This window comes from Schistocerca serialis, chromosome 4 (genome assembly GCF_023864345.2).
Source record: "Schistocerca serialis cubense isolate TAMUIC-IGC-003099 chromosome 4, iqSchSeri2.2, whole genome shotgun sequence".
Classification (NCBI taxonomy): Eukaryota; Metazoa; Arthropoda; class Insecta; order Orthoptera; family Acrididae; genus Schistocerca; species Schistocerca serialis.
The window spans coordinates 594,979,466-595,005,468 of NC_064641.1; the positions used below are offsets into that span (position 1 = coordinate 594,979,466).

The window sequence follows — 26,003 nt, forward strand, 5'->3', positions numbered from 1 at the left end:
CAGAGACTGTGGTCATGTGTGTTTGAGTTGCATTTGCATGAGTGTGTGTGTGTCTTGTCTATTTTTGACAAAGGCCTTGTTGGCCAAAAGCTTATTTTGTGACAGTCTTTTTGTTGTGCCTATCTCCCAACAGCATCTCTGCTATATGGTGAGTAGCAACTATCCTTTTCATAATATTGTTACATAGAACTAAATCATTAATTCCAGATATATTTTTGTCTGATGTTTTTAATATGATTCAAACACTTATCGTGTCTGACATGCAATTTCACTTGCCCTTTGTTATGGTGTTCTTACTAATTTCCTGTTAGGGTGACAGTATATTCTTGTGGTTTTCTTGTGACCTTTTATTTTAACTACATCTTTTAAAGAAGAAATTAATAGCCAATTGTTTTAGAGATAACAGTCTTACTGAAGTCATTGAATCAATGTACAGCAGCTTCTTTATTCTACACCCTCAAAGACTGCTCAGAAATGGATTTGTGGAATATGTGATGAATAAGACTCAAGAGGAGGTGGAATGGATGGTCAGTACATATCTTCAGGCGGCTAAATTCCAAATGCTGTCAACAGAGACACTTAAAGGCAGAAAATACTATTCTTAGCTTTCAGAACTTGTATGTACCTTTCTCAGGGAGGAAAGAGGGATTGGTTGAGGAAAAGTTGGAGAAGTGGAGCAGGTAGCTCAGATCCTAATTTGAGAGGATGAGGCATACAAAGACTACCATATAGAATTACTTTTAGAAATGTTTCTGGAATTTCAGGGAGGAAATAACCCAACAGCACACAAGACATATTATAAAAGAATATATATATATATATAATTATTTCAGAAAGTACAAGAATTTTACAAATGTAATACAAATATAATATACTCTCAATATGAGAAGCTTAAAAACTAAGTAATTTAATATTTTGATTAAACAGTTCAGTTGCTCTCCAATACAGGTGTCCTCTTGTCATACAGAAAGAGGCTGGTTTGGGAGATTGCTTGTAAAAGTAACAGCTACAGATGGTAACATAAAAATTGTACCACACAGATCCACAAAACTGTCTTTCTTTTCACACTCAGACCTGTCTAGAAATTAGCAGACACTATTCTTCCTGATAAAACTCTCACAGATTTCTGGATTAATTCCACACATACTTACATACAGATATACTGAAATTGGCTATAGTACAAAATAAAAGACATTTTGAAAATGGGTTTGGGAGTGAACATCAGTAAATCATTTTATAAAAAATTACAGTAAAGTTCAATGAAAAGCAGTACTTTGAAAATGCACCTTTGGTTTTCCTGTACATGTGGAACATGAAGACACACTTAGAAAGATATACAATATTGGCCTCACATTATCTTGAATACAATAAACACCATAAAAAACTAACAAATTACCAAACAGTGAAAGGAAAAAGGAAATGTCCTCATGGAAGCTAACTTCTTACCTACAAAGCTTATTCAGAAAGGCATGTTCAAGTATGATTTTTGAAATTATTATTTGCCTTCTGAAGAAAACTGACATTGTAAATATTGCACAACTAAGGTAAAAGAAGTTACTGGAATGCGCAAATCATGCTCTACCATGAGTAAACTCTAATATGAATATAAACACAAAAGATGCTATGTTCAGAAATAAATAAATTCTGCAACAGGAGTTGTCAGGACTGCAATTTATTAGGAAGAGATCTCAAGGGAGAGATGGAGAGAGACAAGAAATGCAGAGCTGAGTGACAGAAAAGGACTTAGATTTGGATTCACAAGGCCAAGAGCAGGAGCCCTACCTTTCCTGTGTCTTATTGTTTCTCCCAGGAATCATAATGCTCTCTCTCTCATTACCTTACTTTTTCTGTCTAGGCTCCATTTTTCAAGATAACTTAAATTTTAAATAATTTTTTGTGTGTTTGCTGAGTCTCTGTAATTCCATTTCTTACCATATTTCACATCCAAAACCACTGTAATTTTTGTTTGAGATTATATATCTCTGGCATAACTGATAAAATCTAGTAAACAGATGAAAATCACAGTGTTCTACTTGTGGATTGGTTGTAAATTAATTACAACCTGAAAGACAATGGCACTATATAGGTTGATATGCAAAACATTTCACAAAAAGTCTACAGCTAAAAAAGGAACTTAGAGATTTATCACTTATGTGACATTCGTCAACACAGATGAAAGTCATGCACTAAAAACCAAGGTATCAGAGCAAGGCTTAATGATGGCTTCTTCTTTAATTTTAATGGTTTGGAAGAGAAACAAAATAACCTGAACAGATAAGAATTGAAAATGGAATGACATTAAGCATGTTAACAAACACAGCTTCATGCAACAGAAAAGAAAGAAAGAAAGAAAATTCTTTCGGAAATTTTCCAGGTCACAGTTAGTTTAGACTGAAAAGCAAATTATGTGTTTACAGGTGGACAGAGTAGATAGAAGATACAATGACAAAAATAAAAAGCAAATTCTAAAGTCTTCTTTAATTAGTTTCAAGAGAGTAAAAAGGATATAAAGTTCACTGATATAAATAAAAAAGAAATATGAGAATTTATTTAAATGCTCTATCGTTAATATCATGAGTTTCCTGGAGAAATATAGGGTCAAGATGAATGAGCAGAAGAACGGCAGAAAGCTGCCAGACAACTAAAGCTCCAACATTTGCAAAATTAAAATCAATTTTACACAAAGTGCCTTTGTTCCTAAATTATCTATACTTAATTAGACCCCTAAAAGTGTATCCACAGCATAAGATTCTCCAAAGTGTTGCATGTTGTTAACAGTACGAGTCAATCTTAGTTGGAGGTCTTGGAAAGACAGTGGTGAACATGCCTAGGATAAGTAGTAGACTTAATGCTTAAAATCTTTGAAAATATTAATTCTGCATACACATATATTTTGAATCAAGTCACATCATCCCTGAGAAATAATTAAGACACTTATTGTGTTTCATTTTTATGGCCTTAGTGCAGCTGTAATTAAAAATTGTGATGATGCCACAATGTTGTAACTTGCAAGAACTAAAATGAATAACCCTTTCAATCAGTTTTAAAACAACAAAAAATTAAGTTTCTTCTACTAAATAATATTTCTATAGCTGTTGTCTGTTTGAAAACCTATTTACCAAATTACTATGAACTGCAGAAAGGCAGATACAATAGCTCCTCACAAAAACCTTTTTGCTTAATCTATTTTCTTTGTTGTGCAACACAACAAAAACACATTTATAAAAGAGCTTAAAAACACTGAAGGTCAACAGCAATGAAGAGCCATAAGGGCTTATCAAACAATAAGATGGAAGTGACATTGAAAGTAACAGTCAGTGTCGTAGTGAAATATTAAGAAAATATCTGTGTAACTGGGTAATTTACAGCAATGCATCATATTGTAGAACAATCTACATATCTTCATATTTATGGATTAATATTCTTTTCCCTCTTCACAATCCACTTTTCACCGCCTTGCAATAAGGTTGGCCTTTGGTGATTTTTCACATAAAAAATCTTAATTTGGTGTGCGGATGGGTGAAGTACTCCAGGCTTCACCTTGGGGGCTTTGTCTCTGTTTTTCATTTAGTAATGCAAGAGCTTTTTTACTGTTCTGCACAAACTCCTGAAAGAAAATGAATTTCAGTTAATTTAGGTATCAAAGTGAACTCCAGCTGCATACAGAAATCTTAGTATGGTACTGATGAAAAAATAATAATATACGTATTTATTTATTTTTATTTTTTATTTGTTTATTTATTTATTTATATCCCTTAGATCCAATACTGCAAGGCACTCGCATGGATGTAGGATGTGTCAGAATTATTACAAATCATACAAAAGGAATACATAAAAATACCTCTTGCAAGAGGATATCTGGTATAAGACAAAATACACATTAATAGGTATAGAAGATGAAGAAGCTTGCACAGGATAGAGTAGCAAACCAGTCTCAGGACTGAAGACCACAACAACAACAACAACAACAACAACAACAGGTATAGAAAAAATTACATTTAAAAAAATGGTAGATCTTAATAGCTAAATGAAAGGCACAGTAATGTTAACAGTGATTGTGAGTATCGTAATGCACAATAGCACATCAACTTAGTAAATGAAAAAATTAATTACAGTTAAAATATTCTTCTACCGAATAGAAGGAATTATCTAATAAATACTGTTTGAGCTGTTGTTTAAATTTGGGAAGCTCGTGGATAAGTAATTTCAGTGATGGGAGAGCACTGAACACCTTGCAGCTCATGTAATGGACTCCTTTTTGTACAATAGTAAGGTTTTTTTGATTCAATGGAGGTCCATCTTCCTCCTGGTATTGTGGGTATGGTATGAATCATTGGTTTTGTATGATTGTCCATTTTTACCAATGAAACATAACAGAGAGTAGATATATTGGCATGCAGTTGTCAGTATCCCTAATTTTCTGAAAAGGTTCCTACAAGAATGTCTAGGCTGGACTCTGCTCATTACCCTAATAACTCTCTTTTGGGCAATGAATATTTTTTTGGATAGTGGCTGCTCACCCCAGAAAACTATGCCATACAGCAATAGTGCATGGAAATAACTAAAATAAGCAGTTTCTGTTGTGTCTCGGTCACATACAGTGGAAATAATACAAACAGCGAATGTTGCTGAGCTGAGTTTTTTGTGGAGGTACAAAGTATGTTCAGACCATTTTAGACTGTTGTCAATGTGTACACCCAGAAACTTGGTTGACTCAACTTGTAGTAACTCACTACCATTCAATGTAATACTTAATTGATCCTCAACTTTTTTCCTTACTTGGAAATGTACAAACTGGGTCTTCTTAACATTTAGTGATAACCCATTATCCATTATTTACAAACCAATTACATACTTTACTAAAGACCATATTGGCCAATTCCTCAAGATTGAGGTTGGGAGTTTTGTTGATGAGAATAGAGGTGTCATCAGCATAAAGAGTAAAGTGAGTTTTAAAGCTAGTTTGCAAGGGAAGATCATTGATAAAGATGAGGAAGAGAAGGTGGCCAAGTACAGAGCCCTGAGGAACACCACAGCCAATAGAGCCCTGGCTAGATGACACCGAGTACCCCTCAGAGTCGTTCAAAATGACCTTCTGCTTTCTTCCAGCTAGGTAGGATTTAATCCATGAGCCAACTGAGCTACTTATACCATAATATTCAGCCTTTGCTACAAGGATTTCATGATTAACACTATCAAAGGCCTCAGAAAGCTCACAGAAGATACCAACAGAAGATAATTTATTATTAAAAGACTCTAAGATTTGATGGTTGAAGGAAAAAATAGCTTGTTCTGTTGATGTATGTTGTCCCAGTGTAACATCATGCAGCTAAATGATCTTTCTCATTCTTAACAGAAAATTATACAGGGCTAGTTAAAAGAATTTAGAAGTAAAAGTTATTTTCTTGGGATTGAAATGCAAATAAAGATTATAATGGTAAAACCAGTAGATGGGCAGGTAAAACCAGAATTCCAGAGCAAGGGAGAAACTCTAAATGTAGGATATAATTTTTTCATTCATTCATTCACTCCTCATATTCCACAGATATCTTCAAGGAGCAGAATGTTCAGGTATGTGGAATGAGACATGATATAAATTGACAAAATACAAGAAAATTTGAAGCAAAAATGATAGGTGGGCCAACATTGAGAGAAGTACAAGAAATCGAAAACTGAAAGAAAACCAAGCAAAGAAAATAAGTTGTGGGTGGATCTAGCTTGTAAGTACCACAGTCCACATTTATTTGTTTATGGAGTATGAACAAATCTGATTCTTCAAAAGTTGAACCTTCAAGTTTGTTTTTAGAGAGGTATGTATTATGATCATTCAAAAAGAAATGAGCTGGAGGCTGTAAAATATGAGCTGGAGGCTGTAAAATAAAAACTGCTGAACATATTATTATGCCATTGCCTAGGGAAGAAAATCTGGACCAAATAAGAGTGCTGAGGCCCCAGACTTACTGCCAAAGGGGAGTGGGTACACAACTACATTGTGACAGAGTGAGCGGGTGCAAATGTCAACTGTTCCCTGTACTCAGTCGTGCTGAAAATAGAAAAGTGGGAGCTTCAAAAAAAGAGCAAAGGGGTGTAGTGTATTTCCTGACAGTGGAAAGAGTGTTAGGAATGGAAATTCATCAAAGAATGGGACAGGTGTACGAAGTGCACTACATGACAATTGCAAGAGTCAAGACATGGCACAAGCGATTCAAGGAAGGATGGACGTCATTGGCTGATGATACACAATCTTGAACACCACACTGCTTTGCTGACACCATTGTCCAGCAGGTGGATGCCCTCATTATTGAAGACCAGTAAGTTACAGTGGCATCTGCTGCCCAAGAGGTCAGATTCAGCATTGAAACTGCAACAGACATTCAGTGCTCTGCATACACTTGTGCCATTCTTTTGATGAATTTACATTCTCTGTACTCTTCCTACTGCAATGAAACACACTACACCCATTTGTTCTTGTTCTGAAGCCTCCATCTCTCTGTTTTTAGCACTGTTGAGTACACAGACAGTCAACGCACACATGTTCTCACTCTGTCATTACGTGGGTATGTGTAGACATCCCTCTAGCATAAAGTCTGGAGTTTCAGCATTCTTATAGGGACTACACCTTCTTCCACAGGCAATGGCAGTACAACCCTTTCAGTGGTTTTCATTTTACAGCCTCCAGCTCATTTATTTTAGAATGACCCTAATTTTAAAAATAGAAATTAAATAACATATTTAAAAAATAAAATAAAAATGCAGAATGGGAAGTCTGGGATGGGGGAACAACAATATCACGAGAAGGATAGATTGCAACTCACCTTACAGAGGAGACACTGAGTTGCAGACAAGCACAACAAAAAGGCCTCTATACATTTAAGCTTTTGACGTAAAGGCCTTCTTTTGAAGTAGAAAACACAAAATGTCAACATTTCAGAATTTCTTAACCTCAAACCTTGCCTCACCGTTTCCCAAATTCCTCACATGAAAACCAACCTTACTTTTGCAGAATGAACTTCAGTCCATCACCTAAAATCTGATCACAACCTTATAATCCTACCCGCCAACAAAGGTTCCACCACGGTTTTTTTGAAACACAGGGATTACTTGGTGGAGGGACTCTGCCAGATGTCTGATTCATCCACCTAAAAACCCTGTCCCAGTGACCCCATTCTAGAAATTTAACAGGATCTCCAGTCCCTCCTCACATCCTTATGTCCATCCCAGTACCTCTCCCCTGAGTCTATCTCTCTTCACTCCCACCTCTCACTGCACTCTTACCTTCTACATGCTTCCAAAAGTCCATAAGCCCAACCACCCACGAAACTGCATTGTGGCCAGTTACTGTGCCCCCACTGAGAGAAACTTTCCCCTCAGAGATCAACATCTTCAGCTTATTCCCTGAAACCTACTCTCCTATATAAAAGACGCCAACCATTTCCTCCACACTTCCTATTCCTTTACCACACAGCACCCTGTTCATCACTACTGATGCCATAGGTGGTAACTCTCCCTGCAATACATCCTATATTCCTGTAACTGCCCTGGCCCCAACCTTTGCTGGTCTCTGTCTTTCGCCTACCTGTCCCCTTCCCTGTTCCCACTCCTGCACTAAACAGTAGTCTCTTCTGCCAACACACCCACCAGTCAGTGTACCCTTCTCTACTTCTCTCCTTTTCTGCTCCCAGTCACATACCTGCACATGCCCACAAGCAGCACTACACCTTTCCCTACCCTGCTATCCCTTCTCTTTCTCACCCCACATCTCCTTACCCCCACGACCCACACCAGATTGCTGTTCATAGTAGATGCAGTGGCTGTCCGCAGTCCGGCCACAGTGGCCAGACACATTGGTGAGTTGTGCTTGTGTGAATGTTTCTGTGTTGTCTACTTTGGAAGAAGGCTTTTTGGATGAAAGCTTAAATGTATAGCAATCTTTTTGTTGTGCCTGTCTGAATCTCAAGGTATCCTCTGTATGGTGTGTAGCAATCTATCCTTTTCATAATATTATCGTTAACACATTAAAATCAGCATACATCTGGTTAAAATATTATGATTATGAACATAAAGAACATAACACCACCAAATGCAAGCCAGTACCTAAAATTAACTATGTGGCAACACTGTGTAGCTCTATTTGTGTAGACCTGTTTCGTCAATCCTTTCAGATGCTGGGTCCGAGTTTCAGCTCTGTACAGCCATCATGTGAGTTTTGAGAACCTCACCACTAAAGTTGTGTTTTCATTACGTATTACAAAAATGGAACAGTTGAATTTAGAGCAACATTATGCCATCAAGTTTTCTGTTAAATTCGGGGAATCCATGAGTGTGACCTTCAAAATGTTGAGACAGGCCTACAGGGAACATTCCCCATCAATAGCACAAGTTCTCCACCGCCACAAATCATTTTTGGAAGGCTGAAAACACACTGAAGATGAACCTCATTCAGGGAGGCCTTCAACTTTAAAAACCAATGAAAATGTCCAATGTGTGCATGCTCTTGTGAATTTGTTCCTCCAGGACAAACTGTCAACTAAGTGTTTTACAGAGGCGTCCATGAAAGGCTCAGGGAAAGGGTGAATTGATTGAGACCGGACACTGCAGGCAAGTGGATGCTGCATCATGACACTTTCCCACGTCACATGTCCACTTCCATCACGAAATTTTTTTACCTCAGAAGGCATCCACCTTGTTCTGCAGCCCCCTATTCACCTGATCTGAGCCCTTGTAACCTTTTTCTTTTTCCAAAATTGAAAAATGTCATAATAGGCCATCATCTTGGGACTCTGGAGAACATTCAAAAGAATGTGATGACATACTGAAGACCTTACCAGTTGAAGCCTTTCAGAGTTGCTACAAAGACTGGGAACAACGACTCTGCCAGTGTATAGCTGCCAAAGGAAACTACTTTGAAGGGGCAATACTATTGTTTGAAAAAAAAAAAAATAATAAAACTTTTGGTAGATAAAGAAATCAATCTCATATTTTTCTCACACACTTCTCATGTTACAAAGACTTTGTGGGTTTACCTATATCGCAAAATGTAAACTTTCACAGCAAGGAATGTCATAACAAATAAAATATTCCAGGCTATTATGCTATTGTCAGATGGATTTTACCTTACAACCCAAAGTCCCCCCCCCCCTCCCCCCTCATCAGCCAGTAGCAAGCCGCAAGCCAGGGTGTGAATTGGGACATTCAAAGGAGCCATGATTCTCCTTGAAAATGTTGGTTTTTAATGTGAAATCCACCCCACCACAACATAATAGCATGAAATATTTTATTAATTTATCAATATATTAGAAACCTGTTTTTAAGTCCCTCTGTTTTCCATTTTCTTGCTTTTTACATTCATTTTTGTCGGTCCTAACACAAGTCCTATTCTCTCAATACAGTGATTTCCTGTCATTAACAGTTACGTTTTACAGCATTTCCTGCATTTTAAATTTCATATTCCTGCTCAAAGTCAGCCTTGGGACAAAGCAAAAAATGCATACTAATACATAAAGTTATTGATCATACAACATAGTGTTAGCATGGTAAACAAGATTTTCACTGCTGCCTGTATTATACAAGGGTTGTTTCAAAAATAAGGTTCCCACATTTTTTTTTAGACACAAGGAATTTTTTTATTCGAAAAAACGATTACACCATTGGAAATGTTGATCTTTAAGCTATTTTTCCACATAGTCCCCATTTTTTCCATGCATTTTTTCTGTTGAGTAATCCACTTCCGCATTCCCATCTCAAAGAAGTCCACCGCCAACCTATTGAGAAACTTGGAAACTTCTTCTTGCAACTCCTCGTCCATGTGGAATCGTAAACCGCATAGGTGCTCATTCAATTTCTGAAACAGATGGAAATTGTTGGGTGCCAAATCAGAGCTGTAAGGGGGGTGGTCAATGACATCCCAGCCAAATTTGTCAATTAACTCCTTCATTTGTTGTGACACATGTCGACAGACATTGTCGTGGTGCAACCTTTTACGCCTTTGCTGAGTTTTCCCCTACGACGATTTTGGATTGTCTATCTGAGTTTTTTCAAGATCTTGCAATAACCTGTTGAGTTTATGGTGGTCCCTCTAGGCATAAAATCAGCGAGCAGTACACCATGCTGATCCCAAAACACCGATGCCATGATCTTTCCTGCTGACAGCTGCTGCTTAAACTTCTTTGGTGATGGCGATCCGGTGTGTTTCCATTGGCGCGATTGTTGTTTTGTTTCCAGAGTAACTTAATGGCACCACAATTCATCCCCCACAACAATGGAATCAAGGAAGTCTTCCTTATTCTCGTTGCATTCACTCCAAAACTTCCGAGCACAGTCAATGTGCCGCTGTTTGTAGACTTCTGAAAGCACGTGCGGCACCCAGCACGACCACACCTTGTGGTAGCCTAGCTTTTCATTCAATATCCTGTCAATTGAAGGTTCAGAAGTCTCAGGAATTTGAGCAGCCAGTTGCCGGATGGTGATTCGCTGATCTTCGCGCTGGATTTGCTCAACTTTTGCCACAACTTTGTCAGAGATCGACGGCCTCCCATTTCGTTGTTTGTCGTGGACATCCTTACGGCCATTGGCAAACTCCCTACACCATTTGTGGACATGTTGAATGCTATACACATTTCCCCATACACTTCACTCAATTGCCAATGAATTTCTACAGGTAGTAACTTTCTTGCGTGCAAAAATCAAATGACTGCACATGTTTCACACCTGGCGGTGACGGCAATGACAGGCTCCATCGCTTATGGCTGTCAGGCCAGTACTGACCGTTGCAGAGCCACGCTGGTTGTTGGAATTGGTGGTGGGGGATCCAGCAAACATTGTGGTGTTGCCGGATTTCGCATTGCACCATGCATGGTAAGGGTACAGATTTGGGAACCTTACTTTTGAAACAACCCTTGTAGGTTCACAGTGCTTGACAATGTGGTAAAGTAACCTGAGTTACTGCCTTAATGATAATTATGATCTGATGATACTGAGTCCAATAGTAACCTTTCTTCTGCTCACTGCATTGTATTACAACAGCTTTAATTTAATTTCACAGTCATTTGTACAAAGAAACACCAGTTTTGAAAATGGCTGTCTTTATAATGGGCTTTCCTGAATCATTGTTACTTTGCGTGAAATACACTAACCTGTACTATGTGCACAGTCTTAGGTTGGTACAACCTAATGTCAGACATAAACAATCCTCCTCAAGATGTTCCATAACATGATGACTATTTCCACCCTCTTTCTCACCCATGATGTTCCGTGAACCGAGTGAGCTCCTTCTCGACAGCAAGCTGTAGATTTTGTGCCAGTTGTTCTCTGTTTACAAAGACTGCCAACTTTAGTGTTTTAACCAGTATTGTATTACATGTTCTATTTACCATAATTTTATAATGATTATCAATAATAAGTCTCACGTAAGAACCCGAATATCTTTTTAATGTGGTTTCACAAAAGACTTCCACTTCCATGTTTTATTTGCAGTATTGGACACAATTGGAATGAACAGGGAAACTTGTGTTGTGTTTGTGTGTGTGTCAGTGCACAGCCAGTGACTGCAGTGGCTGAGTACTAACACAAACAAATGTGAGTTTCCTTCTTTGTTCCAATCATGTCCAACTGTGTAAATACAACACGGAGGCAAAAGTCTTTTGTGATACCACATTAAAAAGATATTTGTGTTTTAATGTGATACTTATTACTGATAATTATTCTAAAATTATGGCAATTTCTCAGGCTTGTCTGACATTTGGCATTAGCCCCAAAGGCCTCACACTTAAAGTTCCCATCTCTGGCTGTAACCCTTCTTTCCATCAGTCCCTATAACAGTTCCAAACTGAACAATCCATTGCCCTCACCCACCTAATCCTTCATCTACACATCAACTCAGCCAATGAACCACACCCGTCAACTCCTATCCTTAATAAAAGTCCTCAATCTTTCCTCTCCCACATCCACACCGGCTGTTCAGAGCATCCTCCTACAGGCCAACCGCAAATTAGAACAGCATGCCACCCTCCACCTCAAAAAACTATCCAATCTCCTGGTTTCCCACCTCCGGAATGGCAACTCACTCACCCTTCACAACCTTTCCAGCAAACCTCAACCTCCTCTCATTGCACACAGACCCAGTCTCTCCCATCTACTCAATCTCCCACTTCCAGCTCCACCCCCCCCCCCCCCCGCCCCCCCCAAAAAAACCCTCAAAATTCCAATCAACACAATCTGGAACCACAACACCCTAATTCAGTAGTTAACCTTTCCTCCAAACCTCTCTCCCAATCCGAAACCTCTGTCCTATCCAAAGGCCTCACCTTCAGCCCCACTCTCAGATTCAACCAAACAGCCCTCGTCAAAGATTTACTGTCCTACACTTGTAGTCTCTGCTGGAAATATAACTTTGCCACGAAGAAAAATGATCCTAATCCTACTCCTAATGATCCAACTCCCCAAGGCACTATCCAAATTGAACCCTGCCTGGAACAGTTCCATCCTCCGTCACAGCGTGACCCACCTCCTCTTCCTCAAAATCACCCTCTCCAAACCTTCCAGGAATTTCTGACTTCCAGCCTTGCCTCTCAATCCTTCTTAAAAAACCTTAATCCTACTCCCAACATCCCCACTGCTGAAGCCCAGGCTATCCGTGATCTGAAGGCTGACCGATCCATCGTCATTCTTCCAGCGGGCAAGGGTTCCACGACCGTGGTACTTGATCGTCGGGAGTATGTGGCTGAGGGACTGCGTCAGCTTTCAGACAACACTACATACAAAGTTTGCCAAGGTAATCCCATTCCTGATGTCCAGGTGGAGCTTCAAGGAATCCTCAGAACCTTAGGCCCCCTACAAAACCTTTCACCTGACTCCATCAACCTCCTGACCCCACCGACACCCCGCACCGCTACCTTCTACCTTCTTCCTAAAATTTACAAACCCAATCATCCTGGCCACCCCATTGTAGCTGGTTACCAAGCCCCCACAGAACGTATCTCTGCCTATGTAGATCAACACCTTCAACCCATTACATGCAGTCTCCCATCCTTCATCAAAGACACCAACCACTTTCTCGAACGCCTGGAATCCTTACCCAATCTGTTACCCCCCGGAAACCATCCTTGTAACCATTGATGCCACTTCCTTATACACAAATATTCCACATGTCCAGGGCCTCGCTGCAATGGAGCACTTCCTTTCACGCCGATCACCTGCCACCCTACCTAAAACTTCTTTCCTCATTACCTTAGCCAGCTTCATCCTGACCCACAACTTCTTCACTTTCGAAGGCCAGACATACCAACAATTAAAGGGAACAGCCATGGGTACCAGGATGGCCCCCTCGTACGCCAACCTATTCATGGGTCGCTCAGAGGAAGCCTTCTTGGTCACCCAGGCCTGCCAACCCAAAGTTTGGTACACATTTATTGATGACATCTTCATGATCTGGATTCACAGTGAAGAAGAACTCCAGAATTTCCTCACAAACCTCAACTCCTTTGGTTCCATCAGATTCACCTGGTCCTACTCCAAATCCCATGCCACTCTCCTTGACGTTGACCTCCATCTGTCCAATGGCCAGCTTCACACGTCCGTCCACATCAAACCCACCAACAAGCAACAGTACCTCCATTATGACAGCTGCCACCCATTCCACATCAAACGGTCCCTTCCCTACAGCCTAGGTCTTCGTGGCAAATGAATCTGCTCCAGTCCGGAATCCCTGAACCATTACACCAACAACCTGAAAAAAGCTTTCGCATCCCGCAACTACCCTCCCGACCTGGTACAGAAGCAAATGACCAGAGCCACTTCCTCATCCCCTCAAACCCAGAACCTCCCACAGAAGAACCCCAAAAGTGCCCCACTTGTGACAGGATACTTTCCGGGACTGGATCAGACTCTGAATGTGGCTCTCCAGCAGGGATACGACCTCCTCAAATCCTGCCCTGAAATGAGATCCATCCTTCATGAAATCCTCCCCACTCCACCAAGAGTGTCTTTCCACCATCCACCTAACCTTCGTAACCTCTTAGTTCATCCCTATGAAATCCCCAAACCACCTTCCCTACCCTCTGGCTCCTACCCTTGTAACCGCCCCTGGTGTAAAACCTGTCACATGCACCCTCCCACAACCACCTACTCCAGTCCTGTAACCCGGAAGGTGTACACGATCAAAGGCAGAGCCACGTGTGAAAGCACCCACGTGATTTACCAACTGACCTGCCTACACTGTGAAGCTTTCTATGTGGGAATGACCAGCAACAAACTGTCCATTCGCATGAATGGACACAGGCAGACAGTGTTTGTTGGTAATGAGGATCACCCTGTGGCTAAACATGCCTTGGTGCACGGCCAGCACATCTTGGCACAGTGTTACACCGTCCGGGTTATCTGGATACTTCCCACTAATACCAACCTGTCAGAACTCCGGAGATGGGAACTTGCCCTTCAGTATATCCTCTCTTCTCGTTACCTGCCAGGCCTCAACTTCCACTAATTTCAAGTTGCCGCCGCTCATACCTCACCTGTCATTCAACAACATCTTTGCCTCTGTACTTCTGCCTCAACTGACATCTCTGCCCAAACTCTTTACCTTTACAAATGTCTGCTTGTGTCTGTGTATGTGCGGATGGATATGTGTGTGTGTGTGTGTGTGTGAGTGAGTGTATACCTGTCCTTTTTTCCCCCTAAGGTAAGTCTTTCCGCTCCCGGGATTGGAATGACTCCTTACCCTCTCCCTTAAAACCCACATCCTTTCGTCTTTCCCTCTCCTTCCCTATTTCCTGATGAAGCAACCGTTGGTTGAGAAAGCTTGAATTTTGTGTGTATGTTTGTGTGTCTATCAACCTGCCAGCGCTTTCATTTGGTAAGTCACATCATCTTTGTTTTTAGATATATTTTTCCCACGTGGAATGTTTCCCTCTATTATATTTATAATGTAAATGGATAGATAAAAAATCTACTCACCGAGCAGTGGCAGGAGAACACATACATAAAAGGGTTGACTTGTATACACTTTTGGAGCCAGTGGATGCTTCCTCTGGCACAAGAGTTGAATGAGAAGGAAGAGGGGTAAAGGAATAGGACTGGAGAGATTTAGAGAAAGGGAGACAGTTCGGAGAAGTCACCTAGAGCCCTGGGTCAGGGTGGACTTACTGGATGGGATGAGATGGAAAGTCTGATTGTTGGGGACTGCACCAGATGAGATTTGAAAATCCGAGAGTGCAAAGGTGGAAGACAGAGTAATATCCAGGACAGAGATTACTCCTAAAACGTCATGCACAAGTTAAAAAGAGTGAAAAGCTAAGTGCATTGTATGTAACAGAGGCGGGAGGAGGGACAGTGAAAAATAGACAGGTAAGAAAATGAAAAATGTAGAAAACTAAAATGGAGTGAAGAAAGGAGTAGTTACTGTGAAGAAATGCTGAGACGGAAGGAATTAACATAAATTAAGGCCAGGTGGGTGGCAGAACCAAGGACATGTTGTAGTGCTAATTCTCACCTGCAGAGTTCTGAGAAACTGGTGTCTGGGGGAAGAGTCCAGATGGCTTGAGTTTTGAAACAGACACCGAGGTCATGACCGTCATGTTATTCGAGCGTGCTCTGCAACAGGACATTGTGTGTTGCCAGTATACACTCTCTGCCTATGCCCATTCATCCTGACTGATAACAGGGTGGTGGTCATGCCAATGTAAGAAGCCAAATACTGTTTACATAACAGCTGGTATATGATGTGTCATTTGATAGGTGGCTCTCCCTTTAATAGTATATGTTTTGCCAATTTCAGGGCTGCAATAGATGGTGGTAGGAGAGTGCTCATCGCAACTCCTGCAGCAGGGATGGTCACAGGGGTAGGAGCCATAGAGTAGGTAGATGGGTGCAGAAGGAGCTTATGGTCTGACAAGGATGTTGCGGAGATTGGGAGGGCGATGAAAAGCTATTTAGGTGTGGTGGGCAAAGTCTCAGACAGAATGGATCTCATTTCAGGGCATTATTTTAGGAAGACATGGCCTTGTCGAAGTAATACATTCAAGATCACAATAATGCTGTGTAACAAGTGCTGTGCTTCGAAGTTGTTTTTTGGAGGGGTCAGCAGTACCAGGATTGGGTGTGATGCCCCGGGAAATATGCTTTTGAACTAGGCTCTTGGGATAATTATGTTCAGTGAAGGCTGAGATAAGAGTGATGGTGTACTACTGTAAAGAGTCTGCACCCAAACGAATATGTTTGCCTTGAATTCCAAAGCTGTATGGGAGGGAACATTTGTCATGGAAAGGATGGCAACTGTCAAAATGTAGGTATTGTTGTTTGTTTGTAGGCTTAATGTGGATGGAAGTGTGTAGCTGGTCTAGGGTGAGGATGAGATGAACATGATGAAAAGTGGCATGGGATTCAGAATAGGGCCATGTGAAATTTAATTGGGAGAAGGTATTTAGAGATTCTAGAAATTTTAACAGATCAGCCTCACCATAAGGCCATACGGCAAAGATGTCATCTATGTACCTAAGCCAAACTAGGGGCTGAAGGCTTATGGATCCTAGGAAAGCTCCCTCCAAGTGACCCATGGATAGTTTGGCATACGAAGGAGCCATCCTGGTTCCCATGGCCATACCCCTGATCTGTTTGTATGTCTGCCTCTCAAAGGTTAAGTAATTGTTAGTAAGTATAAAGTTGTTTAAGGCAAGCAAGAAGGATGTCAGAGGTTTGGAATCATGTATTCTTTCACTGAGGAAATGTTCAGCAGCAGACAGACCATGTTTGGGGCAGTTGTTGGTATAGAGGGAGATGGCATTAATGGTGACAGCAAGGTGTGTGGTGGAAGTGGGACAGGCACAGATTTCAGATGACATAGGAAATGGTTGGTATCTTTAATGTATGAGAGAAGTCTTTGGGCTATGGGTTGCAGATGTTAATCAACTAAGGAAGATATACGTTCAGTGGGTGCTTTGAAACCAGCAATTGTAGGACGGCCAGGATAATTGGGCTTGTGAATCTTAGGAAGACGGTAAAAGGTGGCGGTGTGTGGTTGGGTGGGGTAAGAAGTTCTATGGATTGAGGTGTAAGTCCTTTTGAGGGGCCTGAGATTTTTAGGAGGGGCTGCAGATCAGTCTGAATCACATGAATGGGATTTTCATATGGCAGATGGTGTATGTAGAGGTGTCAGACAGCTGGTGTAGTCCTTCACTAACATACTCCTGTTGGCCAAGTACTGCAGTGGTGGATCCTTTGTCTGCTGGGAGGATAATGATGGAATCATCAGCTTTCAGGGAACATAGAGCCTGGAGTTCTACAGAGAACAGGTTAGGTCCATGTTTTAGAGACCTGAGGAAGGGTTGTGAAGCAATGCTGGATGTGAGAAATTCTTTGAAGGCTTGTAAGGGATGATTTTGAGGTAGTGGTGGTGGGTCAAGTTGGTTCCATCCACGACCCCAATTTGAGATGGCCATCTTCAAAAGTGTTTATTTATAAAAATGGCTGTGAAATTAAATTAAAGCTGTTGTAACACAATGCAATGAGCAGAATGAAGGTTGCTACCAGAGACATTCTGTCAGATTGTTTAAATTGCCACAGCCAAAAACAGAAGGCAGTCAACAGGAGATGTTCTGAAACATACTAACATGTCACAAAAACAACTAGGAAAGAAATCTTCTTTTTGCTAGAAAATAAAAATGCTTACTTCATATTTAATTAAGAATTCTGAAACAAAAAGTGTCATTAGATCTAACTTTACTAACAGCAGTCAGTAGTCTATAAAATTTATTTTCTATCTTTTCCATACAGTGATTGCTTGTTTGAAAGCAACAAGAGAGCTATAATGATCCTGAAAAAATAGTACCATACCAATAATAATAATCAAACAAACACTAGTATAAAAGCCATGCTATTTATAACTTGAATCAGTGTCTATGAGTGAAATGATTAGAAAAGATTGTAAATAGATTTCTATATAAGAAAAAAATGACATAAGAAAAAATCTTTGCTCTAGTGCGAACATCTTCCTAAAGTCAGAATCAATCAGATTTGAAGGTGTTTTTAAGACATGGAAGGAAGTTGACTTTAGGATACTGGAATTTATCAACATGAAGATGCAGCTGGACACTAATACAGGCAATACACAGTATGTCAGGAAGTTATAAAATAATCAGTTTTTGTGCTACTAATTTATGAGTTACCACTATATCAGTTTAATATAATTGTAATTGTATCTATCCAATTATATTACATTTTCAAAAATGGATTATTTTCATTACTGTATCAACTTAGCTAATAATCAGTTCTTAAACAAGAAGGTTTAAGGACAATGTAGCATAAAAACTTACTTACAGGATTAATGAATAGCTATTCAAAAGATAATATTAAGACTCACCATCAAACCTCTGCTCATGAAGTATGGTCTGTTAATTCCATCATTGAGCTCACAGTCTTCACAGAAACAAATAAATATTGTGTCTATTGCCATCTGAAAGGATAAATAATAAAAGCAGATGAGAACATTCACAATAGAAAAGATCAGAACAACAACATATTAATGCGCAGACTAAGTTGAGTTTACCTCATAGACGGTGATGAAGCAGTGTGCTACAAGGTATGCAAACACTCCCGCAAGTGAAAGAGGCACCCACAAGTGCATAATTCCATCTTTGTGCTGAAAAAAAAGTTTAATTCAAGAGGTAACTTTTAATTGCATCTTGTACAGGACATGTACTTTTTTATTTCGATGAGAGAAAACTTTATCCAATATGTCTGCACCTAACCTTGTTTGTCTTCTAACAGTTAACCGGTGCATGGATTACAGCAACAGAAATCTATGCCAGCAAAGGAAAAGCACTCTGTTGGACAACATTTTATTTTTCTTTCAATAGTGACAGTTACATGAGATCCAGAACATCCATTTTTAAACAGTACAAAACATGACCTTTTAAATACATAATAGTGAGCTTACAAAACTTCTGGTGCGCAACATCGCAAAGAAGGGTGGCCATTAGGAGAATTTCAGTGGAAACAGTACAGCAGAGAAGGTGGAGGCTCCAGAGTGAAAGACAGGGATACGAAAAAGAAGAATGGAGTAGGAAATCACTTGCACAGGTGGAGTGGATGAAGAAGGGTGCAATGGGATGGTAGTGGAAGTGGAGGTATAGGCAGTTTGAAGACAGGAAAGAAGTACCTTTTTACCAATGTTCCTGGTCTCAACCTATTTCACTCTCTAGCCCTCACATGCGACTCTCACATCCCCTGTTACTTTTGTACTCCACCCTAGTTTACTATTTACTCCTTTCCCTTATCTCCTTATTGTAAAGCTGTCTCAAAGATAATAATGTTTATGACTTATTTCCTGTATTGCACCAGGAAGATCAAAGTGTGTCAGTCAGTTTCTGTAATGCGTAACTGAATTGTAGCTCTAATATTTTTTGTTTCTATGGCTATCTGAGAATAACTAAAGTGAGTCAAAACTGATAATAGCTATAAATAAGTGCATCATGAGTGTTGCTGCATAGAAGTACTGTAATTTCATGATGTCTGTGGTGGGGTTGTTACTTACTTTCCATTTGTGCCTTAAAAATTGTGTAAGTTAAACTATTAAGGTATTCTGCGAGAGAGTTGGGCTTTCAGTTAAAACACAAATTCAGAATTTTTTTATGGGGTTATTGGACCTCAGATTATAGTAACATGAAGGAGTGCTGATAGTAGAGACACATTTCAGAAAATTTAGTCATTGCTAGATAGATACTTGATAGAATTCAAAGCTTCTTATGCATTAACATTTCAAAGCTTCTTATGCATTAACATTACTAACCTTCAACATCTGCACACCACACACCACAGTAGCTATGACAACCATTGCTTTTCCCAGGAACAATACAAAATCACCAACTGAATTTATAGCTGCAACCCTTAAGGCATTTGATGCCAAAAGTTTGAAAGCTTGTTTCCCAGCTTTACAGAAACTGTGTCCATGTATTGCTGAAAGGTAAACACAATGGTGAAAAAGTTAAAAGTTTTTGATTACATAAATTTTTATTGCTGACATTTAATTAGCTCACATAAAAAGGCCAAGCAGGTGCAAGTATATACACAGATATAAGCTAAAATTAATACAATAACAGAAAAACCTCAGTAATTAAAAGACAATAAGTACCAAATAGAGTGTTGGAAGACTCTGCCTCAGCTTTCAAACTATCCCTTCTCAGGAAACACACACACACACACTCTATTGCTTTCTTATTTAGAAATACATGGGAATTTTTATGAGGCAATTGGGGGGAAAAAGCCACGATTCATCCTCTAAAAAACTCATTTATAATGTTACTTATGCTACCACTTATGTATGGACACTATTAAAATTTGCTTACCTATTTCAATATAGGCATTCCTTGTAAGAAACTGGAGAATTTTCTCAAAGCAATATAAACAACATTGACAAGTCCTGAATATACATGTTGTTACTGCATTGTTGTGATTTTTTACTTTGGACTGAATGAATTTTAGGACTATACGTATCATCTGTATAATAGCAATGAGCAATGAACCCAGAGCAACTGAGCCTAGATGATACCTCACAAGATTACAAAAGCTTCGTATAATTGGTGTGCCCAAGTTCTGCTTATTCCTGAAAAATTAGAAGCATAAATGTTCACAATTCAAAAAGTGTTGCAGGCTCAAGAAAACTCAAGTAATAAACCTCAACTCATCAAAGCTGTTTTTCATAATACTTGTAAGTAATGAAGAGCTAAAACTTGAGTTTTAACTGATATGTTTTTATTATTTATTGCAAATAAAGAAAGAAAATATAAAAAAGAGAAAGAGCCTTGAATTTTCCTATCTCACTAAAAAATCATATTCATCATAAATAAATGACGAACATTTATCTTTGTATTAAGAGTAGGTTTATCACAAAGTAATCAATTATAGCGAATATCATATTTCAATTCTTTTTAAAATGGTGTTTCACAAAACACAAAGTATTTGAAAATGAGTGACAGAAAATTATTTTGTTAAAATATATTACAATTTCATAATTTTTACTGTAATTTCATGAGTATTCTCCAACAGTTTCAGCTACAATAACAATCTAAACATTGTAGCAATCACTTATCTGGATCATAAAACAAGGAAAACAGATTCACTTTTGACCAGACTAGGTCTCTCAGAAATGTATGAAAATGAGACAGCAGATCAAACACCAAGAATCAGAATATATTATAAGACAACATGTTGGTCAAGAGAGAGAATAAGTTGCAATTAGAAAACTCCACTAGCTAGCAAATTTAATGAGGTGAATTAGTTTCAACTCGATTCCAGAGAGCGCACTGTTCTATGATTTATAGATTCCTATTTCTGTGAAAAGAATGATGATGGAAATTTTCACTGGCTGCATTCTAGTAACTGACAAGCAAACTATGTATTGACAGGATATCTGCTATCTTTTCAGGGTAATGATAACATGAGTGTGGTACAAGTTTCAACATTTTGTGTTGTCAGAGAGAGGTTTAGTATGTTACTACGTACTTAGTTCATCCAATCTTTTTCCAGTGATTAGCCAGACACATACATATACTGGACTTGGTTATGATAACTATCTTCTTTTTATTTTACCTATACTTATCTCATAATAAACTTATACACCCACTGAATCGACTTTTAACTTCCCATCCAACATATGATCACAATCAATTTTGAGAAGTAAATTGCTAGCATGCAGTGATTTTTTGTATCTGAATTTACCAGCCCTGTTCCTGAGAAGAGCTGGGTATTGTTTTACAAAACAGTTTCTTTGTGGAGCATTATGTTACGAAAATCAAAACTACAATGATGTTAAGGAAATGTATTCATGCTTGCACTGGAATATGCAAAAGAAGATCATATCTGTGACAAAATGAGTATATGTTTGTATCTGTGATAATGATCTCCAAGGATCATGTCAAAAGAATCTTTTTTATATGCATGTAAAATAAATTATTTTGCATGTACCATTAAGTATCTAGGAGAAATATAAATTTTAATCATGTGTAGATCCTATTGACTCAATAAACTTCTTTAATTCTTTCCACTCATATCTTCAACAGCATTTTTAATTAACCATAACACTGTCAATATGACTGTTTTATTATGTAAGAGTAGTCTTTATTAAAATGGTGTAATGATCTCAGCTAAAGAGCTGTTGTTGTATTATATCAGTTTATTGTTGATTACATGTAGTTTATTGCAAAAGCTGAAAATGTATAGTAACAAAATAATCCATGAGATCTATTTATTCTGCACAGTTTGCCATTAGCTCTCAAACTACGGACATACTGATCACAATTGTTTAGTCATGAAATTCATCTAAAGTTGTTTCCATTACTTCAACCCAACTTTCCATGGTGTACTTCAGGCTATTCAGGTGAGTTTGTTTCCATTTTGTGCACAATATTTAGATGATCGACACGGATGTATCCTTCAGGCACTGCAAATTGTGCTCTTATGTGTACTCAGTGCTTGGACTCAAACCAGATGGTGAACTCTTGCAACTATTTACAACTGATTGTGAGTTCAACTCCCTATATCCACTACACCCTTCAATTCTATTTTGTTTTTCAGAGCCTGCACTGATATTTCATCAAATGCATGTTCTCTCAGCATTTCCCAGCTCTGGTGGACATGACGGCTGGTTGAGATCTTAATGAACTGAATACTTGACCCAAGCCCTGTTTAAACTGAAATCTACATCCCCGTTTATTAATTTTTCTGATATCTCGATTTCAATAGATTCCTTAATTACACTGTCCAGAAAACTGGGCACTTGCATAACAATGACAGTCTTATAATATTTCATTTCATGATTGTTTTTGATGCAGTGTTCAATGGTAACTGATTTACTTGGATGTTCTAGTTGGGGTGTTGCTTATGTTCTTTGCAACACTCCCTCACTGTCTAATAGTCTGCCTGATGCAAGACATGCCACATTCGCTTGGAATGTGGTACACACCTGGCTTTCAGAGACCTAAGTTGTCTTTAACATTACATAGAAGACTTTTAATCCTTGTCAACAGGAGTGAAATACACTGTATACCATGTTTCTATAGGAATCTACTGATCTTTTTGGATAATGGGGCAGCTTAAGGTAGATAAATGTTTTTGGCTGCTCATGCTGTCTCATTCTCAACCTCTTTCTCACGTACTCTTGCTTTTGACTGCAATGCCTACTCAAGTCGACAATTTGAGTACCCATTTCTTCAGAACACTATTCATAGGTTTTGTAATTTTTTGGTGAGGCTGGTCTTGTCTGAAAATGTTCAAACTCTTTCGACAGTGATCAGTGTGGGTTTTCTACATACCCTATGATCCACGGATCCATTCAGTCATCTCTTAAGTGATACACCAAGGAAAAGTAGCTGGCCCCCCTCTTTCTAGTTCCATTACAAATTTTTTGTTAGGATGGATGGAGTTGAAATGTCCCAGGAACTCTTCAAGTTTTATAGAGGCCAAGTGGCCACACCACAAATGTGTTGTCCACAAATCAACAGAAACACATTGGTTTGAACTTGGTGGATGCTAATGCCTTTGCTTCAAAGTGTTCCATGTATAGATACGCAATGGCAGACAATAACAGATTGCCCGTCATGCTGGGTTTGTTCATAATATTTTCTGACAAACAGAATGTGCCTAAAAGTACAATAAAGCAACTGTAGAATTTTTTTCATGGTTAGTTCCAAGGACTTAAGAAATGGGATTCTTGTAAAGAATTGGACCACATTGAAACTAGGGTGTTGTATAAAGTAACTGGAGTTCTGAGTGTGGTTTTTGCACTTCCCCACATAATTGCTGAGAATGTGTTTCAGATACTTTGCCAGCTGGTACATAGGTGGACCAATATTACTAACTGTAAGTCTACAGGAATGCCTTCTTTGTGTACCTTAGGAAGTTCATAAGGCCATCGTAGCACAACTGCTCAAGTTCAACCTTAATGGCATTGTGGCAAATATGACTCACTGAACCATGTTGTTTTGCCAACCCATTGCCTCGAACTTGCAGAAAGTGTAGCTGACATGTGAATATGGTGAACTGATGTCTAGCACTCATAAGATGTCACAAATTCTCTCTTATGCTAGTAGCAGGCTTGCACGGCACATAATCCTAGTGTCCGTAGGTATATTAATATGATATTTAATTTTGATGAACATAGGTACAGTTTCTTCATCTCAACACATTGTTAGAAAGCTCAGTGTATTGAGAAGTTAGCTTTACTACTGGCACAGATTATGCAACGTGTGTGCATTGTGGGCCATCTCCTAGCCACAGAGTGAAGTGATGTGATCTTTCAGGTTTTCTCAGCATGATTAATGCTATACTTCCAAGTGTTCAGCTGAGTTATTTTTTCTATGTTATGCACAAAATTTCAGTGACGAACCCAGCTGTCTTTTTTCAGACAAGAGAATGTGTATATCATGGTATATCAGTGTGGGCTCTGAGAAACAAAAGAGCATCAAAGGAGATAGAAGGCATTAGGTACTGGCCTCACAGTCAGCTATAAATAGCATTGAGAGACCAACATTCTGAACAGAATCCAGTAGTACACATAACAGAACAACTTGCAGCACCCGACGGAGATAATTGGGTTGGTCATCAAAATAGTATGTATAAAATGGAAACAACAGCTCAACTTAACAGCTGGAAATCAGTCACACTAAGAAAATATGAGAGATCAAAAATTTTCCATGGTATTCTCTTCCTTCTTCACTGACCCTAAGATCTTAGGATCCCTTGACTGTTGCCATTTTCAATTTTATTTTTCAACTCTCTATCTGTTTCAGCTTATATAACAGAGGTCACCAAACTTTTTGCATGTCAGGTGCATGCCTGACACAATGAAGAGTGCGGGCTGCATCACCATTCTGCACAATAATCTAGACACAATTATTTAAAACTGAACACTGTAAATTTAAGGAACATAGCAGCTAGGAGGTCTCCGGACATGTGACGATCTCCTAGTTTTCTAAATGTAGCATTTAAATTTCGGTTATATCACAATGTTACATATTCCATATTTTTTTGTCAGTCACATTCAGGTACCATTGGCAGGCTCAACGAACTGACATCACTGGGTGGATCCAGTACATGGGCCTTAGTTTGGTGACACCTGATATGCAATGTTAAAAAAGTCTGCAATATTTATAAACTATTTATTATGAGTACTTTATAGGTATAAAAAGGGGAGAGAAGGAATTAAAAGGATAATAATTATAATTTTGCAATACATTTCACTGTTCAAAAGACATTAAGAAATAAGTGACATGACATTTATCGTGAAAGAAAACATCTTTCAAAATTATTTGCAACTTACATTTCACAATCAGAACCTGAAATTTATATAACATTAATTAAAATTATCTGTCACAAGCAATCATTCAATGCCAATAGCAAATTCATCAGAAATGATTTTCACTTAACCTTGATATGTAAGTGAAGAAACAATTACCGTGTAAAGAACCATGTTGCTACAGCACCAGCTATAACCATATGCTGACATCCGGTGCAAAACTGAGCAAACCACAGCACTGCAAACAGATTGTACCATCTTGTCACCTGAAAATTAACATAATTATAAATTTATAATTAGATTTGCTCTATATTTATATTCTGATAGAGAATGTTGGGAATAAAGATAAGTATTGTTTGGGGAAGAAACAGAGTTCCTTCATGGCTATTTCTTCCCTGCACTACTGGCACCCCTTTCATGCATCGCTTACTTTACTCTTGTGGCCTTAGTTTTCTGGCAAGGCACTCACTATGTAATTGGAATAGAACATTGTAGGTCATCTTTTGAGCTGACATTCTTCATGGTCAAAATCAAGCTATAAAAATAATTTTATCATAATATAAAAATTATTAACAATCTTCCAGATGATGATGTTTTTGCAGTGTTTGGCCCAAGGAATGGTTTGGTGCAGCTCTTCATGCTAGTCTGTTCTATGCATAACCACCTCAATATCCACTCAGACCTGCTTACTGTTCTCAAGCCTTGGTCTTAGTTTACAATTTTT

At 38.8% G+C, this 26,003-nt stretch overlaps 1 protein-coding gene across 1 annotated transcript in view; it reads right to left on the reverse strand.

The window, feature by feature from the left end:
* Positions 1-796: 796 nt before the first annotated feature.
* Positions 797-26,003, reverse strand: part of LOC126475352 (choline transporter-like protein 1) — a 496,357-nt gene continuing 471,150 nt past the window's right edge. Inside the window, exons 12-17 of the mRNA XM_050103165.1 lie at positions 25,439-25,545; positions 20,334-20,590; positions 19,778-19,944; positions 18,536-18,628; positions 18,350-18,442; positions 797-3,607 (exon numbers count right to left, since the gene is read on the reverse strand). Of these exons, the coding sequence (XP_049959122.1) occupies positions 3,500-3,607; positions 18,350-18,442; positions 18,536-18,628; positions 19,778-19,944; positions 20,334-20,590; positions 25,439-25,545 (825 nt within the window). The 3' untranslated portion in view covers positions 797-3,499. The remainder of the gene's footprint in view (positions 3,608-18,349; positions 18,443-18,535; positions 18,629-19,777; positions 19,945-20,333; positions 20,591-25,438; positions 25,546-26,003) is intronic.